This window comes from Sparus aurata, chromosome 5 (assembly GCF_900880675.1).
Source record: "Sparus aurata chromosome 5, fSpaAur1.1, whole genome shotgun sequence".
In the NCBI taxonomy this organism is placed as follows: Eukaryota; Metazoa; Chordata; class Actinopteri; order Spariformes; family Sparidae; genus Sparus; species Sparus aurata.
Window position 1 is genome coordinate 24496579 of NC_044191.1, and position 17749 is coordinate 24514327.

Sequence of the window (17749 nt, forward strand, 5' to 3'; positions counted from 1 at the left end):
CATTGGTGCAACACACCGTGATGTATGTGATGTATCTTCCACTGCGCAGAGGATTGTGGGTCTGAATAGCCAGAAAAGCATACTTTTCAGTTGGCAGATTCAGTTTGTGTCAATGTTTCCAATGTTGAGCCTGGAGTCATACAATGCAAAGTAGAGCTGTGTTTCACTGCAGTGAGGAGGGTGGCAATCACTGTTGTACTGTTGTTATGCTCTCTTTCTACAAACTTCAAAATTGCTGCAATAGCATGGAAGGGATAGGCCAATTATTGACCTGGCTGATGTACAGCTTTTTTCCAATTATTGGTTTTGGTGTTTTTATGTGTCTTAATGCTGATAGTAAATTAATTTAAAAAGATCTGCTACTTTGGCTCTGATGCGCATCTGTGGTCTCACTTAGTGTCCTGCCCCACAACTAGGGCTGCACGATATTGGAAAAAACTGACATTGCGATTTTTTTTAACCCTGCGATAGCCTATATATTGCGATATGAAAAAATACAGGAATTTTCATCAGGTGACTTGAATAGCACTTTATGTTATGCTGCATTTCAAAATGATAAGCATTTATATTTCATATGAGCTCATTCATGCGTGCTTGCGCCCTCCCAGAACTTCCATTCCCGTGCTGGCTTACTTTTATTTTTTAAAATTACGTCTGTCTAATTTTCCTTCGGGTGCGGGTCGGACGTCGGTAACAATTTATAGAGGGTCGGCTCGGTGTGAAATGTAATTTGTGCTACTGTAGGAAAACGGGTCGGATGCAGTTTTAAGTATGGCGTGTACGGGCGGGTTTTCAAAATAAGACCTGTGCAGGACTCTGCTGTGTGGTACCGACGTAAATGGTCAAACAAATTTGTTGTGTCACCTCTCGTTGTGGCAACAGATGCAGGCACTGTTGGCACAGAACACGTGTTTGTTCAATATCATCCTTCTTGTAGCCGAAATAATTCCAGATAACTGAAAGCTGCTTTTCTTTTTGGCACCAAGTCTTCGTTTTCGCGATTTTCTCTTGTTCGTTGCTGATTTTTGAATGTTGTTACCAGCGACTTACTCCATGTGCAGGGGCATGGTCTGCTTCGGCACACTGATTAAGAACTAACTTGATTGGTGGATTGACAGCATCGATCGATGGACAGTGTGTGTGTCAGGTACCCTTGAAATTAGATGAGTTGAGTGGCGTCCTACATGACTATTGCACACACCTACATCGCGATGGCTATGCTCAAAGGATATATGACCAAACAAAAGTAACGTAGTAACTGTCGTTAGTAACTTTTATGAGGAAAAAAATACCGCAGTTGCAGTGCTTTCCACAAGCGCCGGCTGCCGGCCATATAGCCGACTACACAGTTAACTCCAGCCGGCTACTTTAATGACTATTATTTTTCGATTTTAATAAAGTTAAATGTTTTTCTAACAGACTTACAATAATGTCAAACTGAACCGCACTCATTAAAATTGTGATTCGCTGTGCTTGTACTGATAATAATCACAAATTACTCCGATCATCGCCGACTTCATTGATCACAAGGGAGAGAAACTCATCCGCGGCCCCGACACGCGGTGTGTGTGCGCGCGCACTCAGTTGAGTCAGTGTGTTGGCCGTCGGAGGCGAGAAGCAGGGCTCACCATAATACTCTTATTTTGTCACCGGTAATCCACTCTTCTCTTCCAGCGTCCATTTAGCAATACCTGCGACACGTGCTGGCATCAAAAAACACTGTCGGTTGTACCAATGAAACCAAACGGACTCTAAGAGTGTATTTTCATTAGTTGCTAAGGGAGAAACGTTCACTGAGTGTTTAATTGTGTAGCCACCACTGCAGACTGTGAAGGTGTCATGCACCGACAATAAGATATTTACAAGCCCAGAACGCCTCATGATGCAATATTATGTGAGCTTGTATAGCCTATTATTTATTATTTTCAGTGCGCAAATCACAGTTTTTATTGGTGCATTAGCGTCTGGCATACTTAGTTACACTAATGAATAAAAGAAGATGCGATATTTTGTAATAATAATAATATAATATATAGAGTAGATATTGATGCTGATAATAATAATAATAATAATAATAATAATATTAATAATAATAATAATAGAGCAAATGTCTGAGAAATTAATATAGGCTGCCTGTTCTGCAGGCACACTTAGGCTAATAATAATAATAATAATGTAACATTATTATTATTATTATTATTATTACATTTAATAATACTTATGTATTATGGCTGGCTAGTCTGTGTCTTAGTGGAAAGCCCTGAGTTGTAGGCGGAGCAGCGTCTGTCCTCCCGCCTGTCCTACCGACTCTTCGTCACATTTCTGCCCGGAAAAACAGTGTCTGTCACCGGCAAAAACCTTTAACTCACTCAAGTGGTTGTGTTGATGGAAATCACCTCGATGGTCAGCCCTCCCGACCGAGACTTCAGTGAACTTCCCCCCAGAAAACAGCCTCCATCCCCGCAGGTGACAGTCACGCAGCGACCTGTTTACTGATGGTGGTCATGTAATTATGTAATTTAGCGCGAAAAACGCAACTCTTACACGTTCCAGGATGTTTAGGGGGCCGGGTTCTCAATCACTACACATTATAAATGGTCCGCGGGTTTAGACTGACAAGGGGGACACCTGGGAAACACCCCAACGTCATCATCATGATGTGTACCGCACGTCTCTTTAGGAGCGGCAGTGCAGCTTTCTGTGTGAATTGCATGGCGGTTCGTCTTTATTCAAGTGGTGATTCACTCTGTGTGAATGACCAACGGCCGAGAATTGACGAACCGCTGCTATGACGTTAATGCAGTGTCTCTGTGTGAGAGGGGCTATTCTCAGCCTCCGCAGGTCACACCACTTCCGGTTTTGGACGACGCGTCGACGCAAGTTGTTTGTGTCGACGCGTCGTCCCAGCCCTAATTTAAAGGTCCCATATTATACTGTTTTTCATCAATTTCACACAGCTGTCAGAAGTCCAACAACACTGTATTCGAAAAGTCGCTAAAGTGAGCTCTACTGAGAGCAGGCTGTTTCTGTGCCTTGCCTGCTACACGCTCCTTTCAGGGAGAGGATGCCGCTTACGCTAGCAGTAGCATACGCTAAAGTTTATGGTGGATACATCGCTATGGCTTGCCGAGATGCTGTCGTTCCACCATACCAGTTTGACCCAGAATCGGACCAAGAAGGAGAGGCTCCTGAAGCGATACAGACTCTGCGGCTGCAGCAGGACGTTTCAGAATGGTTGGTGTGTCTGAATATGTTCTTTGTTCGTATGTGTTGTTACAGTTACTACCATGTAGCTAATGCTAGCTCCTGCTAAGGGTAAAGGTAACTTACAGTTCTTTGGCAATACTGTCAAAACATGGCAACACTTACCTGAAAGAGTCCGATGTGAAGTGGTTAGCACACACAAACAAACTTACATGAACCGTAGCCGGCATCTTGTCATTAAAACAGAAATGCAACCAGATAGATAGATAGATAGATAGATAGATAGATAGATAGATAGATGGATAGATGGATACTTTATTTATCCCAAGGGAAATTCAGTATCCATTCAGTCACTCACGCCGAGCAGCCAAGGGCAGCCTGCACACTCAGGCGCCGTAAAGCACTGAGTGAATAGGCCTACGACCTACCACTCAGTGCGTTTACATGCACAGCTTAGTCAGATTACAGCCATAGTTCGACTATGCTGCTCAATTGGACAACTGCAATTATCCGAGTATACATGCCGGTGAGAAAATCGAATTACTGCCGAAAGCATGCCATACCCCGGTACGCTAGGTGGCGCTGTGCCCATTTCAACTAGTGTTAACGGGGCCCCCTCCGGCTGACCTCTTTATGTCACCAGCTGCCTCGGCATTCAAGAAAGATGGCGTACGAAGAGCGAGATGAAGCTACATCTTTGTACACTTCGTATGTGGTGTACATGATAATTACACAAACTAGATGCACAATGGCGCTCTTTCTTGCGGTGATTTGGGAGGAAAGACGCTGACGCCGCCGTCCGTCTACTTCCGGCTCACGGCCCCGGGGAAAAATCTCGCGCCTGCGCAGAACACAAAATCCGATCCGATCCGATCCGCTGGAAACGTATACATGCAGGAGTTAATGCGACTTTCAATCGAATAATCTATGTGGTGTAATTCGACTATGAGAAATCCGATCCGGTCCGATTTTAGTCAGACTAAGGTGTATACATGCATCTTAAAAATCCAATCATAGTCAGACTAACGCAGTAATTCGGTTTTCTTGAGTGTCATGTAAACGCACTGAGTGTCTCTTCTGTTCTTCTGGAGCTGGGATGAATATAGGCACTTAAGTTGATTTTTACAACCAAAAACAAATCAATTTGCGTGCTCTGCAGCAACACTGCTATCTTCCCACTGGACACACCAAACTTTGCCTCTGGGATGAACGCCCCCCTCTCAGATGTCTCTGGGGAGAGGGGGGAGTGTCTTCGCGCAGAGGAGGCTGGCCTATGAAAATCCCCCCTGTCATTACATAACGACAGGAGCTGAATCTGAACAGCCTGTAGGAGTGCCGTTTTACCAGTGGTTGGGCTGCAGAGACAATGCAGGACTTGTTTGCTTTCTTCATTCTAGGAGTTGGTAGGCTTAGGGAGGACCATTTTATATATGTAGACACCAGAGAAAACTTGTTTTTCATAATATGGGACCTTTAAGATCACAGTGCATAACACATGCTTGGGTTGAATTATAATTAATGATTTTGAAGTGTAGTTAACTGTTTCAGTTCATTGATGTCATTGTAGACATCAACTGTCTTTGATAAACACATTTGAGGCATCATTGCAAAAAAAGGCGTGTATGTCAGCCGATATATTGGTACCAGCATTGACTCCAAAATATGGGTTATCTGATTACTAGTAATCAATATCCAATTGGCTCTGAAAAAACGACATTGGTCCATCCTTAATACTCGGGCCTTGATGGATGTTAGCAATGTTCTAAAATGTAATGAATTTGAATTTCCAGGTTGCCTGTTGCCATTGAACTGGTTGCCACACTACTAGCACTATAACTGCTCAGCAGAATGTAGCAGCAACTAAACACACCTGACTCACAGTTCTCACTGAGCAGACCGACTTCCAACAAAGCATCCCACAACAGTTACTGAAATCCCCTCGACCGCTTTAGGCTCAAGTGGTCGATCCCTTCATCCTCCTCCACGCATAGAAAGCAATGGTTTTCATACTTCATGAAGCTGTGTACAGTATGGGCATAGTTGTGTGGGTGGGTAATGGTGACTAATCCAATTTGTAGTCTTATTCTGGATCCCCAGTTGTTGCTGAGACCTTAATCTCTGTGGAGAGAGAGATCCTCACAAACTAATCTCAAGCTTGTGTCTGTCCGCTTATCCTTGTGGCAATAGTTTTTTATTTTTCAATGAATGAACACGCTGAGTAAACACGAGACAGCCTTCAATAATGCTCATCTACACCCGGACAAAAGCCCTCTGTAAAGCTCAGATTTAGAAGGATGGTTTGTGGATACGGGCTGCTGACTGGTGAAGGGCTGGACCCATGTTGTTGACCTGACACTCCTGATCCTCCTCCATCCATTCACTTACTCCAGAGGCTTGGCTTGTTTGTTGCCGGGGGTTACGCTTGTTGCTGAGCACAATGTCGGAGCACATGCAGCTCTCCCTTGCCTTGTGCAGGATTGGGCTTTACACGGTAAGAAAACGCGTACAAACTGTTATCTGTCTAGTTAGAGAATGCTAGGGACGTGCTGTGTTGAGTGTGTGCTGGGTTGAATACCGTTAGATTCGCTGTGGTTTAATCTCTCCTTCATGTGTTTTGAAAGAGATACTGACCAAGCGACAGCGGCTGCTGCTTCACTGTTGCTTGGCCACTGAATGGAGAGTACGCTTCGATTCATTTGAGTGGGTGTTCACATGATATTAAGGTGGAACAGGTGGACGTCACAGACTGAGATGTGAATTAAACCTACAGAGAGCAAGCGGTCTTTGAGTGAAGGCAGTTTCTCTGAGAACAGAAACAAGATAGATTATGGTCTTTTTTCCCCCCTGCAGCTCCTAGTAAGTGGCTTGGTAAATGGTTGTAGTTCAGGCAGTCTTAAGTACAGTGCAGTTATGAATGGATCCATGAGTATTGTGCTATGGAGGCAATGCTGGAAATGTTAATTACGTTTTTTTGTTTTTTTTGTTATTGCAGTGATACTTGTGTGAGAGTGGTTAAAAATTAATGTTCAGTAACACTGCAGTATTCATCTGTAATAATCACGTTTAAATATAAACTCATTGGTTTATTGATCAGTGTGCATGTTAAGTACTGTAACCATGTTGAGTTAGACAAAAAATACCTTTTAAAGCACATTGTCTCCCTTTGAATGCGTTTGTAACATGTTTCAGGTAGTTGTATTTTAACCACAGCTGATGAGTCATGTTGCGTATTGTCAGGTCCTCTGTTATTCCCTGACCAGCTGGTGAATCTTAATGAACAATAACAGAGAGGCTTATTTGGAAATGGAAGTGTTTAACAGGAAGCCTGTGCACAGCTACAGTAAATGGCGAGCATAGCCTTTAGCAGTGATGTTCATGACGTGTATCGAATGCATTGAAAATGGACTGTAGAAACATAACTCTCAAAATTTTGAGGAATTTGAAGGCTGATAGTAAATTCCCAGTTCGCCAACAGTTTGGGCTTTTTGTAAAATGTTGATTAAAAAAAAAAAAGTATTACATGTTAACAGTTACATAGTATGCCTGAGACTTATGGTAATATCCTTCATACAATCACGTGTTTCACAAAGTGGTTAACCTCGGTCCGTCCTTGCTTGTGAATGACCAAGCCTTTTGAGGATGCCCCTTTCAGACCCAATCAGGACACTGTCAACTGTTACCAGGGTTGCAGTGGTTTTAAGGTATACAGTGGTAAGAAAATGTACTGTAACCACACCGTGTATGTTTGCTTATTTAATGTATTGATTGCCAGCCAGCCACCACCACAATTAAAACCTGACTCTGTTGGAAGCACTATAATAATAAAAATGTTATACTGTAAATTGATACTGAGTAACCTTCATATTTTCTGAGATGGTTATAGTAAAAACAAATATCACATTCTGTTTTACACAGTGTCCCAATTTTTTGGTATCAGAGGTTGTAAGAATAGCTATTGCTTGTAATGACTATTTTCAATGGCAGTTTTGTAAACCAATGTGGACCTATTGTAATAATAGGACAATTAGCCATTGTGTGACTATGGACTGTCTCGTTCAAGGATCAAATTGGGTATTTTTCATTACCTGATGGCTCATCTCTCTGTAGGCTTTGTCTTCTGGGGGTCACATCATTATCCCAAGAACCATGTTGCATGTTGCCAAAAAAAGGGATCATTGGTAATACTTTTTTTGTTGTAGCTACAATTAGTCTCTATCCCCATTTCCCCCATGAAGTAACATAACATTTTATGGATATATTTTTTCATCTTTAAACTTGAATCCTTGAAACTCTGAAATCGGTGCACTCCATGCATGTGAAAAGAGGGTTAATTTCCCCTTTGAACCTTTGGTTAGTTTTCAGCCCCCCTAAGATATGCTGTGGGATCACAGAGTGCTTAAAATGGGGATCAATATGAGAATAAGACTACCATGGAGAATTTCAAAGAAATGTTTATTTTTATTGGCTTGCGAGCATTGAGACCCCTGCTGAGTCACCACAATATCCTCTACAGTGGTGTGCAGAATCAAACCCTGACATGTGTGATCCTGCGGGAGAGTAATAATATGATCTATTACCAGTGCTGTTGCATCTCTGTAATACCAATTTATAACTGTGTTATGATTAAAAACAAACTTTTGAGTCTGAAATTGTAATAACTAAGTATCAGACAATTGATCTTGACCGTGGTAGTGATTCTTAAAGAGTTATGCCACTGTGAAAATCAGAAAAAAGCTTTTCTTGTTTATTTAAATTGGCCTCATCAATCATTACACACCAGATTTACAATATGACGTGCCGTTTAGCTCTGAATCAGCTCGGTATTAACAACAACCCGTTCTTGTTATGACTGGAAATAATCACACTGTTTTCGACGCTTCAGACTCTCCCATGTTCCTGCCGATTCCTCTCTGTAAAGTCCCCCACTTATTGTGCACACTAAAAATAGCAGAAGAGACAGCGTATTAGGCTTTTGCCAATATTATACAGTACTTTTCATCAGTCTGTGTAATCACAATGTCAGTAACGCCTATTGGGCTGTAGCAGAGGACTTTTCAGTACAAGACCCTACTGTTTAATCCGTGCTTCTACCATCTAATACCATACCCTACCCTACCCTAGCCTGTCTAAAAGTTTCTACATCTAGTCATGTTCAGCCTTAAAAATCTCATTCGTAACATTCATCCTGTAATGTCACGTATTTCTAGGATGGAGAGAGATTTGCCAGCGGCCAGTGCTCCTTTTTTCTTTTAGTGTAACCTTAAAATGCTGCCATATAGCAGGAGTTGTATTCTTTGTTGCTACCAAATTGTTTGTACATTCCGTTGTCTTTAACCTTTCTATCCAAAGGAGGAATAGATATGTGATTGTAATGAAAATGACACTTTTGCTGTTATTGCAATATTCCAGTGCTCCTGCCCGACCCCTGTACAACTGTTATCTGTTATCACTGTCAGCCCAGCAAGGTTTGCACCAGGGTTTTAAACTGCTTCACCTAAAATAATCTTCTGTTCTTCATAGGACGGAATAAAATACTTCATGATTTAATGTAAGGCTTAATAAACTTTAAGAAAAAAACAAATAGTAGTGCTACAACACACTGTTTAGGCCATGCATAAAGAGCAATTTTCTGAATTGTCATTTAATAACCACATCGATAATGAAATGAGGATCTGTCTGATACAGCAGGTGATTGATCAGATCATACATTTGCTTGAGAGTAATCAGATTAGCATGTCATGATGTCCTGTCTGTTACCTGAGTTTTTATAAGTTTGTAAATTCTGAGGCAAAAGCTCTTTCAAAACTTTGCATTGAGGGGTTATGCTATATGTATGGTGACTACATGTTAAATGTAAAATATAACTACATGTTGGGGCTACTGGGGCTAAGCAGATAGCACAGCAAGAAGTGTGATTAGCTGCTTGTGTTTTTTCTTTTGACCTATCTGATGCTGTAGTGAAGACAACATAAAGCATATCACTAAATAAGCTCAGTTGTGTCCTCCTTTTCGGTAACTTACATCAAAACCAATACCACTGCAAACCTTCTGCTCACCATGAACCACACTATCACAGTGAATGAAACAAAGTAAATGCATCGCTGCGCTGAATAGTCCCATATTAACTGACCATGTACACTGATATGTGTGAAAATAGTAAAGCTTGTTATGGCCTAATCAACTTGAGTACAACCAATTAGTGTTGCACTAATGGTACCCACATATGAAGTCTGGTGCTGAACTATAAATCAAAAACCCACACACTAATTTATTTAAGTTCACCTCCTGCATCATCCAGCTTAGCAGTCCAGTCGGCCCTGGACCCTGCTCAGAGTAGATGCTGTCACTGTAGAATTTGGTTAAAGGGATATTCCGGTGTAAATTTAATCCATGGTCTAAATCACCGTGAAACTGTGTTAGACTCCCTCTCGAGAGATCAAGTTAGCAGACCGCTAATTTACGGAGTTTTATCAACCTCAGAAACGACCGCACGACAACAATACACTGCAGTAAATGGGTCCAAATATAAACCACCAAAAAGCCACAAATAATGCTCAGAACAGCACCAAACTTCAGCAACAGTACAAATAGGGTCTCAGCACATAGTCCGGGGCATCTAACCTCCGCTAGCTTAGCTGGATTTCTTCTGAAAAGCTGACAAAATTTACCACTCTTTCGCAGCAGCTTCCTGTTGACGGGAAGTCCCGACGACCCGATTGCCGAGTGAAGTAGAGTTCCGCGGCTCATGGATGAAAATGTATGATTATGACTCCATGGAAAAGCAATCAAAGTTCATATGTGTCTTACCTGCCAGTTTATAACAGTTATTATCGAGAGCGGACAGGGAAAAGAACGGAATTGAGCATTTCTAACCGCACTCAGTAATCGTCGTGTCGGGACTTCCCCGACCCGGAACATGATGGAGGAGAGTTGAGGTCTGTTTTTAGCTTCCCAATAGCTTCCCTAGCTAAGCTAGCGGAGGTAAGATGCCCCGGACTATGTGCTGAGACCCTATCTGTACTGTTGCTGAAGTTTGGTGCTGTTCTGAGCATTATTTGTGGCTTTTTGGTGGCGGTTTATATTTGGATCCATTTACTGCAGTGTATTGTTGTCGTGCGGTCGTTTCTGAGCTTGATAAAACTCCGTAAATTAGCGGTCTGCTAACTTGATCTCTCGAGAGGGAGTGTAACACAGTTTCACAGTGATTTAGACCATGGACTAAACTTACACCGGAATATCCCTTTAAGTTGTTGGTAACAGCAGGTTCCATGGGATATTAGTATAGTTACCATGTGCTGTGGGTACCATAGCTACTGCTCTTTGGACCCTGTCTTTGCAGGGTGCTGTAACCATTAAGGTTCTAAGAGATCGTATTAGGCCCTTCATGGTCACCTCATTATGTTATTAATGGGGTGGAAAATGGCTGCTCCACTGATATGGTGGCTCCAACCCCCAGGCCTGGGCCACATCTTTCACACCAGAAGAGTTGGGGCTGGTTCATGCTTAATTTGGAAAGAAATCGGCCGAAGTGTGCTAAATGATAATGACCTGACTGAAGTTAAATGCACATTGGAGCAGAACACTTCCTAAGCCCTGAAACAACATGGATACTGCAGCAGCACCTCCAGACAGGACTGCATATAACAAAGGAGGGACTATATTGACTATAACTATTTTTCTTTTTAAACATTTAGGTTATGCTATAGTAGTGGATGGTTGTTATAAACAAGGTTATGTTTTAATAGGTTATCAAAATGGTAAAATAAAGAACAGAGATGGTAAAAATGGAAAAACAGACCTGAGTAAAAAATGTCTTAAAGTTTTGTGTTTTTTGCAGCTGCCACCACAGTTGTAACACCTGCATCCTGTTTACCTAATGAAGATAAACGAGTATTGTACCCAAAAATGCAACATCTTTTTGTGTCAGTGTCATACTTTTAAAGAGATCTAGTTCATTTGTTTTTATACATAATTGTCACACATTCAATCACATAATTGCATCAGAGAAAAACTTCTGACTTTGAGCATGAACGCAAAACAACTGCTGTACAGTGACTGTCCAGAATTGAAGAGCGCTGTGCTCTTATTTTTCTTTTAGAAAAAAGTGCAGAATACCAATGTCTCTGTATCATTGTACTTGATCCAGTTATCAGGCTCTTGCTGAAGGCTGTTTTTGACACCTGAGTAGGCAGAGTGTTGTGAGGTTGTTTTGTTCCTTCTAGTCTCCTGGGTTTCCTTGCTGTGTCACTGCAAAGGATTCACCCTTTTCCTGTTACCACTGGCATGATACATATAGTCTTCAATCATCAGCTATGAGCAGCGTACTCCTTCTCTTACCATCTTCATATTAGCTGAGAGCTGTGATTATCATCATGTTCAGTGTCCTCTCTGTTCTTTTTTCAGTTGGGCTTTATGTTGAGATGAGATGACTTTGATGTAGCACACTGTTGTATGTTTCCTTCGATAGCCCAGCTAAAAGTTGTTCGTTATTTCTTTATATACAGCACATTTGTTTTAAAATGACAGTAATCCATTTGACGTAGAGCGTGACTCAGGAATTTGTTCCAAGTTAGAACCGTTCAGCTAAGCTTGCAACTTAATAATAGGATAGCTCTCCTACCACTGTTGTTATGCCTGCTAGGTTTTGAATGGATAACTGCTAGACATTGCCAAATGGCTACAAAGTTCAAAAAGACCCCTTGGTGGGTGTACAAAGTGGGAAAACTCAAATGATTCACCATGGTGCTCTTTGAGCTGTGATGTTAAAATTCTGGTGTGAACTGTCTAATTGTTAATGAAATATGCATGTAAAATTCCAAAACAAGGGCACACTTTTATTTTAATGGGAACATCATATTTGCATTGTTCCTTTTGGCTCTTAATTTTTAGCTCTTGTAATATGTAATGTGTAAAACGCATTAAATATCAACAGCTGATGTCATATGTTTTGGTACAGACATTTTTGGTACAGATTGAAAAGTAACTCTACGATCTGACAGCCATTTCTTTATCACTAATTAGAGAAAGGGAGTGGGATTGCAGTTGGGCAGGTTAGTGAGATGGCTCACCTGGAAGGACCTCTGTAAATACCTCGTCACTAAGACATCCAAAGTGTTAATGACCAAGACATTATATCTACCAGCACCAAGGATTGTGTGGTTTTGATGAACCTGAGCTTTGTCTACTCTGTAGAGTGAAGAAAATGAGAAAGCATGGCACAGGCTGTCGGAGAACTACATAGAATATTATATATTAAACATATAATTAAAAATGGAGACTATCTGTCACGGTGCACTACATTTGTCATTTTAGTAGTTGGTGTCACAAAGTTAAAACACTACTTGTCATTTCCAGTGTCTGTTTGCAAAGGAAACTTAAGGTCACACAAAGAAATCCCAACAACACTTTTTAGAGGAAATCCCAATACCTACCTTTGAAACTGTGTTGTTATTGTCAGACATAAAAGCCATCCTGTTTTCAGGAAGTGGTATTTTTAGGTCTCTTATCTTAAGATACCTCGGGCAATGGGTGTAATCCACTGATCTTGTTAAGACTTTATCTCACAGATAATAACATAACATGAACCTGAAACTCCAAATGCTCCTTTATGTGCGTATTTTTGTGTTGGATTATATATATAGATTGTTGACCTAGTACTTTGGATATTAAAGCTACAGTTCTACTAAGAATCTTATTTATCACATCATATATATTTTTTTTTATTGTCACACAAAGTGACACAAATCTTGAGCTCGAATTGATCCTCTGAATTCAAAGCAGTAATGGCTTTAGAATGTTTTTAAGCCCTTGGGGCTCATAACTCCCAATGAGTTATTGTTTTTTGTCCAGCCTATTAGGCCATAGAAATCTTTCTGTGCAGTAAATAAACCGTTTTTCTCACAGCGTGAAAGCAGCATACATGTCCAACCTGCTTCCGTTCTTTTGAAAGGCAGGATGGGAGCAGCCATTGCCCCATCCTGGCCCATGAATATCCCACACTTTAAAATAACCACTGAACCTGGTGGGATGATGATTAAGAGAACACCCAAGGGTCACCCACCCACTATCGAGTACTGTTTCCTAAAACGCGGCTGCCAGTCCTTACTGATTTGTTTTGTTGCATCAAGGATATTTTGAGGTGGAATTTGGCTCTGGTTGTTTGGGAAACTACAAAGAATAACTTCCTGAAGGAGATCTATTGGCTACTTGGCCTTTGTGTACCATGTATACCAGGAACTTGGAGGAGATTTTTTTCTGGGCCACATCCTTCAGTAGCACCTATTATGCAGTAGTCTTGCCCAGCAAGTTGCACATTGTGTGGATTATGAATGATTGTTTGCAGGGGTGAAGTTCTATCTAGAAAAGCTGGAGTCACGACTTGTCAGTCAGAATATGGGTTTGTATGTCTATAGGACACAGACAAAGCAGTCGCTTAGTGATTTGCAGTTTTTTTTTCTGATGCTGGTAATTCCACTAAAGATAGGTGATTGACCCTATGGAGGCCATTGACAATGTTATGGTGGTTACTTTTAAAAAACATATTTTAATTTGGTTTATCTTTCAAACTAAATGTTGACATAACAATGTTCGAGCACTGTTTGAATTGCAGGCCACTGGAAAATATTTAATTTACACCCACGTCATATCATCACAATGGAAAAGGGGTAGAAATTGGTAAAAGGGGGTAGCCAGGCGACGAAGGTCGTTGGGCCAAGTAACTTGACAGTAGGGCTGTAATCAACCAAAGAAATCCTTGGTCGACTGAAGCCATGAAATTTCGACTAAAAATCGACTAATCTTGGTAGTCTTCCCCCTAATTAATTAAAAATAAACATGAAGACTAGTAGTCTATTTGCTTTAGATTAAATCGTTTTTGACCCTATTATTTTGCACTGAAATTAATTAATTCAAATGAATTAATTAATAAACACACTCGATTCTAGCTCTGACAGCATTTTGCATCACGTGCATCTGCGCAATATCATAGCCCATGATTTCCGAAAATATACTATGTCAGCTAGTGATATCAGCACAAGAACTGTTGAGGAATATTTAGACAATTGTTTTTGTCATGTTATAATAATTGACAGACACTGTCATTTCGCTCTGTGCATGTCCTCGCACAGAGCGAAACTGAACACAGGAGCTCAGCTTCGTGGCTGAGACACGAACTGTTAACCTAAAACTTTTACTCTTAAAGGAGAATTTCGGTCGATTTAAACATGCAGCTTCATTGCTCAAGCTACCCTTGACTTGCCAGTACCGAAGACGCGAACAAATTTGGTCCAGCCATTACAGAGCTCCGTGAACGGAGACGTAGCATTGAACGCTAACAGCATGGGGTCAGAACTTTAGACTGTGTTTTAAGCGTCTTAACATGCTCCACATCTCACACCAAAAGTTATGCAACATCAGCAGACACCTTAGCACACAGCACTGTAGTGTGTATGACTCAAAATGAATAAAAAAGTAGTTAAAACAATGTGTTTGTGCAAGGAGCTACTTACCTGTTTGTTGACATCGGCGTCTTCCGGTAGCTAGACTAAACTAGCTGATCCGTCGAGCGTGCATTTACTCCCTCACTGGCGGAGACGGAAACGTAATCCAGCATTTTCGTGTTTATGTTCATAATGTACATGTCCATGTTGCAGCCTGTCATGAGCCATGAGCCTTACAATAGCCTGTTAAGCCTGTTAAGTGCACACTCGATGGATACGCTAGTTTGGTCTAGCTACCGGAACACACGGATGTCAACAAACAGGTAAGTAGCTCCTTGCACAAACACACTGTTTTAACTACTTTTTTATTCATTTTGAGTCATACACGCTACAGTGCTGTGTGCTAAGGTGTCTGCTGATGTTGCATAACTTTTGGTGTGAGATGTGGAGCATGTTAAGACGCTTAAAACACAGTGTGAAGTTCTGACCCCATGCTGTTAGCGTTCAATGCTACGTCTCCGTTCACGGAGCTCTGTAGTGGCTGGATCAAATTTGTTCGCGTCTTCGGTACTGGCAAGTCAAGGGTAGCTTGAGCAATGAAGCTGCATGTTTAAATCGACCGAAGTTCTCCTTTAAACACAAATGGCAATTCCACTTTAAGAAAAAAATAATTGTTCAAATACTTAAAACGGACGGAGCAACCTAATGCAGACAAGTCAGCTTACCGTTTTTAGGTGATATGCCATGTTTGTAGTCGAGCTGTGATATACAAACTGTTGCTTGCAAACTCGACTTTTTTTCCTTTTTTATAAAATGCTGCCACACTGCTGATGTCTTTGACATGGTAGAATAGGAATGACTGTAAATGAAACGCAAATAAATAAATAAATATTTAACAAAGCACTGGACCTACGCCTTCTAGTACGTTGTTCAATCTGTTTGTCTGGAGTGGGTTGGGCTAACCCAAAATAGTGAAAGCATTAGCACTTGGTACTTTCCTCCCGATGAAGTTAAATATGCCATACAGGACACAGCATTAGGATGGAGAGGACCCACTATGGAGCCAGAATGGTGACTTTAAAATGTGGCATCCAAAAAAAACATTGGCATTGAAAACAAAACCAGTACTGAAAAAAGAAACATTGTCATTGAAACATTTGTATTGAAAACAGTTGTATTGGCATTGAAACAAGTATTGGCACTGAAAAAAGAAAGTAATTCAAATAATTCAAATCTGAAAATCTTATCATTTTATTTTATTGGGATTTTTTTGTATTTTTCAATGACAATCTTCAGATTTTTTCTTCATGTCACTTTGTTTTCAGTGACATATTTTTTTTACCATGTCACTTTTTTTTCAATGTCACTGATTTTCAGTTTCAACTTTCTGTCACTGTTTTGGCGTCGAGAGGGAGGGGCCTGAGGGGAGGGGCAAGTAGAGCGTGGTTTGCATATCATTTGAGAAAGTAATGGAAGCAGCCTGCGGGAAGGCGTGGCTGGACGGTCCAGCCATATTCATATGGCTCCTTCTTCTTCCGTGTATACTTTATTTCAACAAAATAAAAAAAAACTATGAAAGCACAGCTTGGATGCAGGTACTTTTTTTTCTTAATGCAGCTGTATTATCCAGGAAAATATTAGTTAAGGCTAAGTATCAGATCGGAAAAAAGTATTAAAGGACTTGGATTGGGATCGGGGTAAAAAAAACCTGATCGGGACATCCCTTATGTTACCAATATGTGACTTGTCACTTGTAACATATTGGACCACAGTTAATCTTAAAATTAGTTCTGATGTCGCAGGATTTCGGACTTATACATCAGGCTTAAGGCAAGAACAGATCAACTTTCCCCCATCAGCAGATAATTAAGGAAACAATTAAGGAAACAGCCATCTTCCATCAAACACTTAGTGCTTCTGCACAGTAGTGGTCAAACATCCAAGAATTAATTGATTAGTTTGTGGAAGGTGACTTAGATTTTGTTGCAAAAAATAGTTTACAATTAAAATGCAGTTTGAATACAAAACTGTGTATTTACACGGCCCTAACCCTATTTTATATTGTCAGAAGCCTCTCTCACTGTGCCCTTGAATGTGAACCCTCTCGCCGTAGGCTTTTGTTGCAAGACGCCTAAAGCGTCTTTCTGCTATATACAATACTCTTTGTCCCCACGACATGACAAGGACCAATCTTCACACTAAGCTCAGGGCCTGAGGCACATATTGTAATATGCTTATCCACAAGACATTGTAATACATGAGTGGGCTGCAAATTCCTTTTTATAATCCAAGCATGAGGGCCTCTCTTCTTTTTACAATCAGTCTACCAGTCATTGTTAGTCACAGTCTGCATTGATTTGGGGACTATGTCTATAACAGCAACAGGACTACATATTGATTCTGTGGTGTATGATATTACATTTTGTCTGCTATATAAGTATTGTTATTTTAATTAGAGGTGAGACCGATAAATCATGTGATTGAGAATAATACACTGGCCACTATTTGAATAACTTTAGTTTTTCCTGTCAACATTTTTGACTGTTAGTTGAATAAACAAGCTGTTTGAAGACATCACACTTTGAAGTATAGCAGGCACTTGATTCATTGTTAAAAAAATCTGATGGATTGATAATATTTCTTTGTTGCTAGCATAATTGTAATACTAGTGTGTGTGTGTGTGTGTGTGTGAATCCCTTTTTTAAGATGGAACCTGGTAGTTCAGACAAGGAAGTAGAAATATTTGTTCAGTTTTTTTTAAGTCAACTCTACGAATATGAAGAGTAAAAGTTAAGTTGGGAAAGTAATCTTAGTGACTGCTCAACCTTGACAACAATCATAACACTACCACCTCATTATGTCTGACATTTCTTAATTTCCCTGTTCCTTTTTTTCTTTTTAAGATCCGTAACCCTCGGGAATACAACAGCAATTTAATGTTAATGAATTCTGATTTACAATGATACAGTATGATGATGAATCCAGTTGTTCTACTTCAATATGTGTGATCTAAATGTTGCTGGTGACTTTTTATTTTGCTAGAAAAAACATTTAAACATATTGCATGTTATCTTTTTGAAAACAGCACAAGCTGCCTTTTGAGATAA

General features: G+C 40.5%; 1 protein-coding gene across 4 annotated transcripts in view; it reads left to right on the forward strand.

Moving 5' to 3' along the window:
- LOC115581552 (ADP-ribosylation factor-like protein 15) overlaps nt 1–17749 on the forward strand; it is a 105967-nt gene that overhangs the window by 5589 nt on the left and 82629 nt on the right. Inside the window, exon 1 of one of the 4 annotated variants that reach the window (XM_030416725.1) lies at nt 5313–5695. The exons of 2 other annotated variants lie outside the window; for them this stretch is intronic. In XM_030416725.1, the coding sequence (XP_030272585.1) occupies nt 5642–5695 (54 nt within the window). In that variant the 5' untranslated portion in view covers nt 5313–5641. Of the gene's footprint in view, nt 1–5312; nt 5696–17749 lie in introns of those variants that run through there. One more of the 4 variants, XM_030416727.1, reaches the window with a different exon arrangement.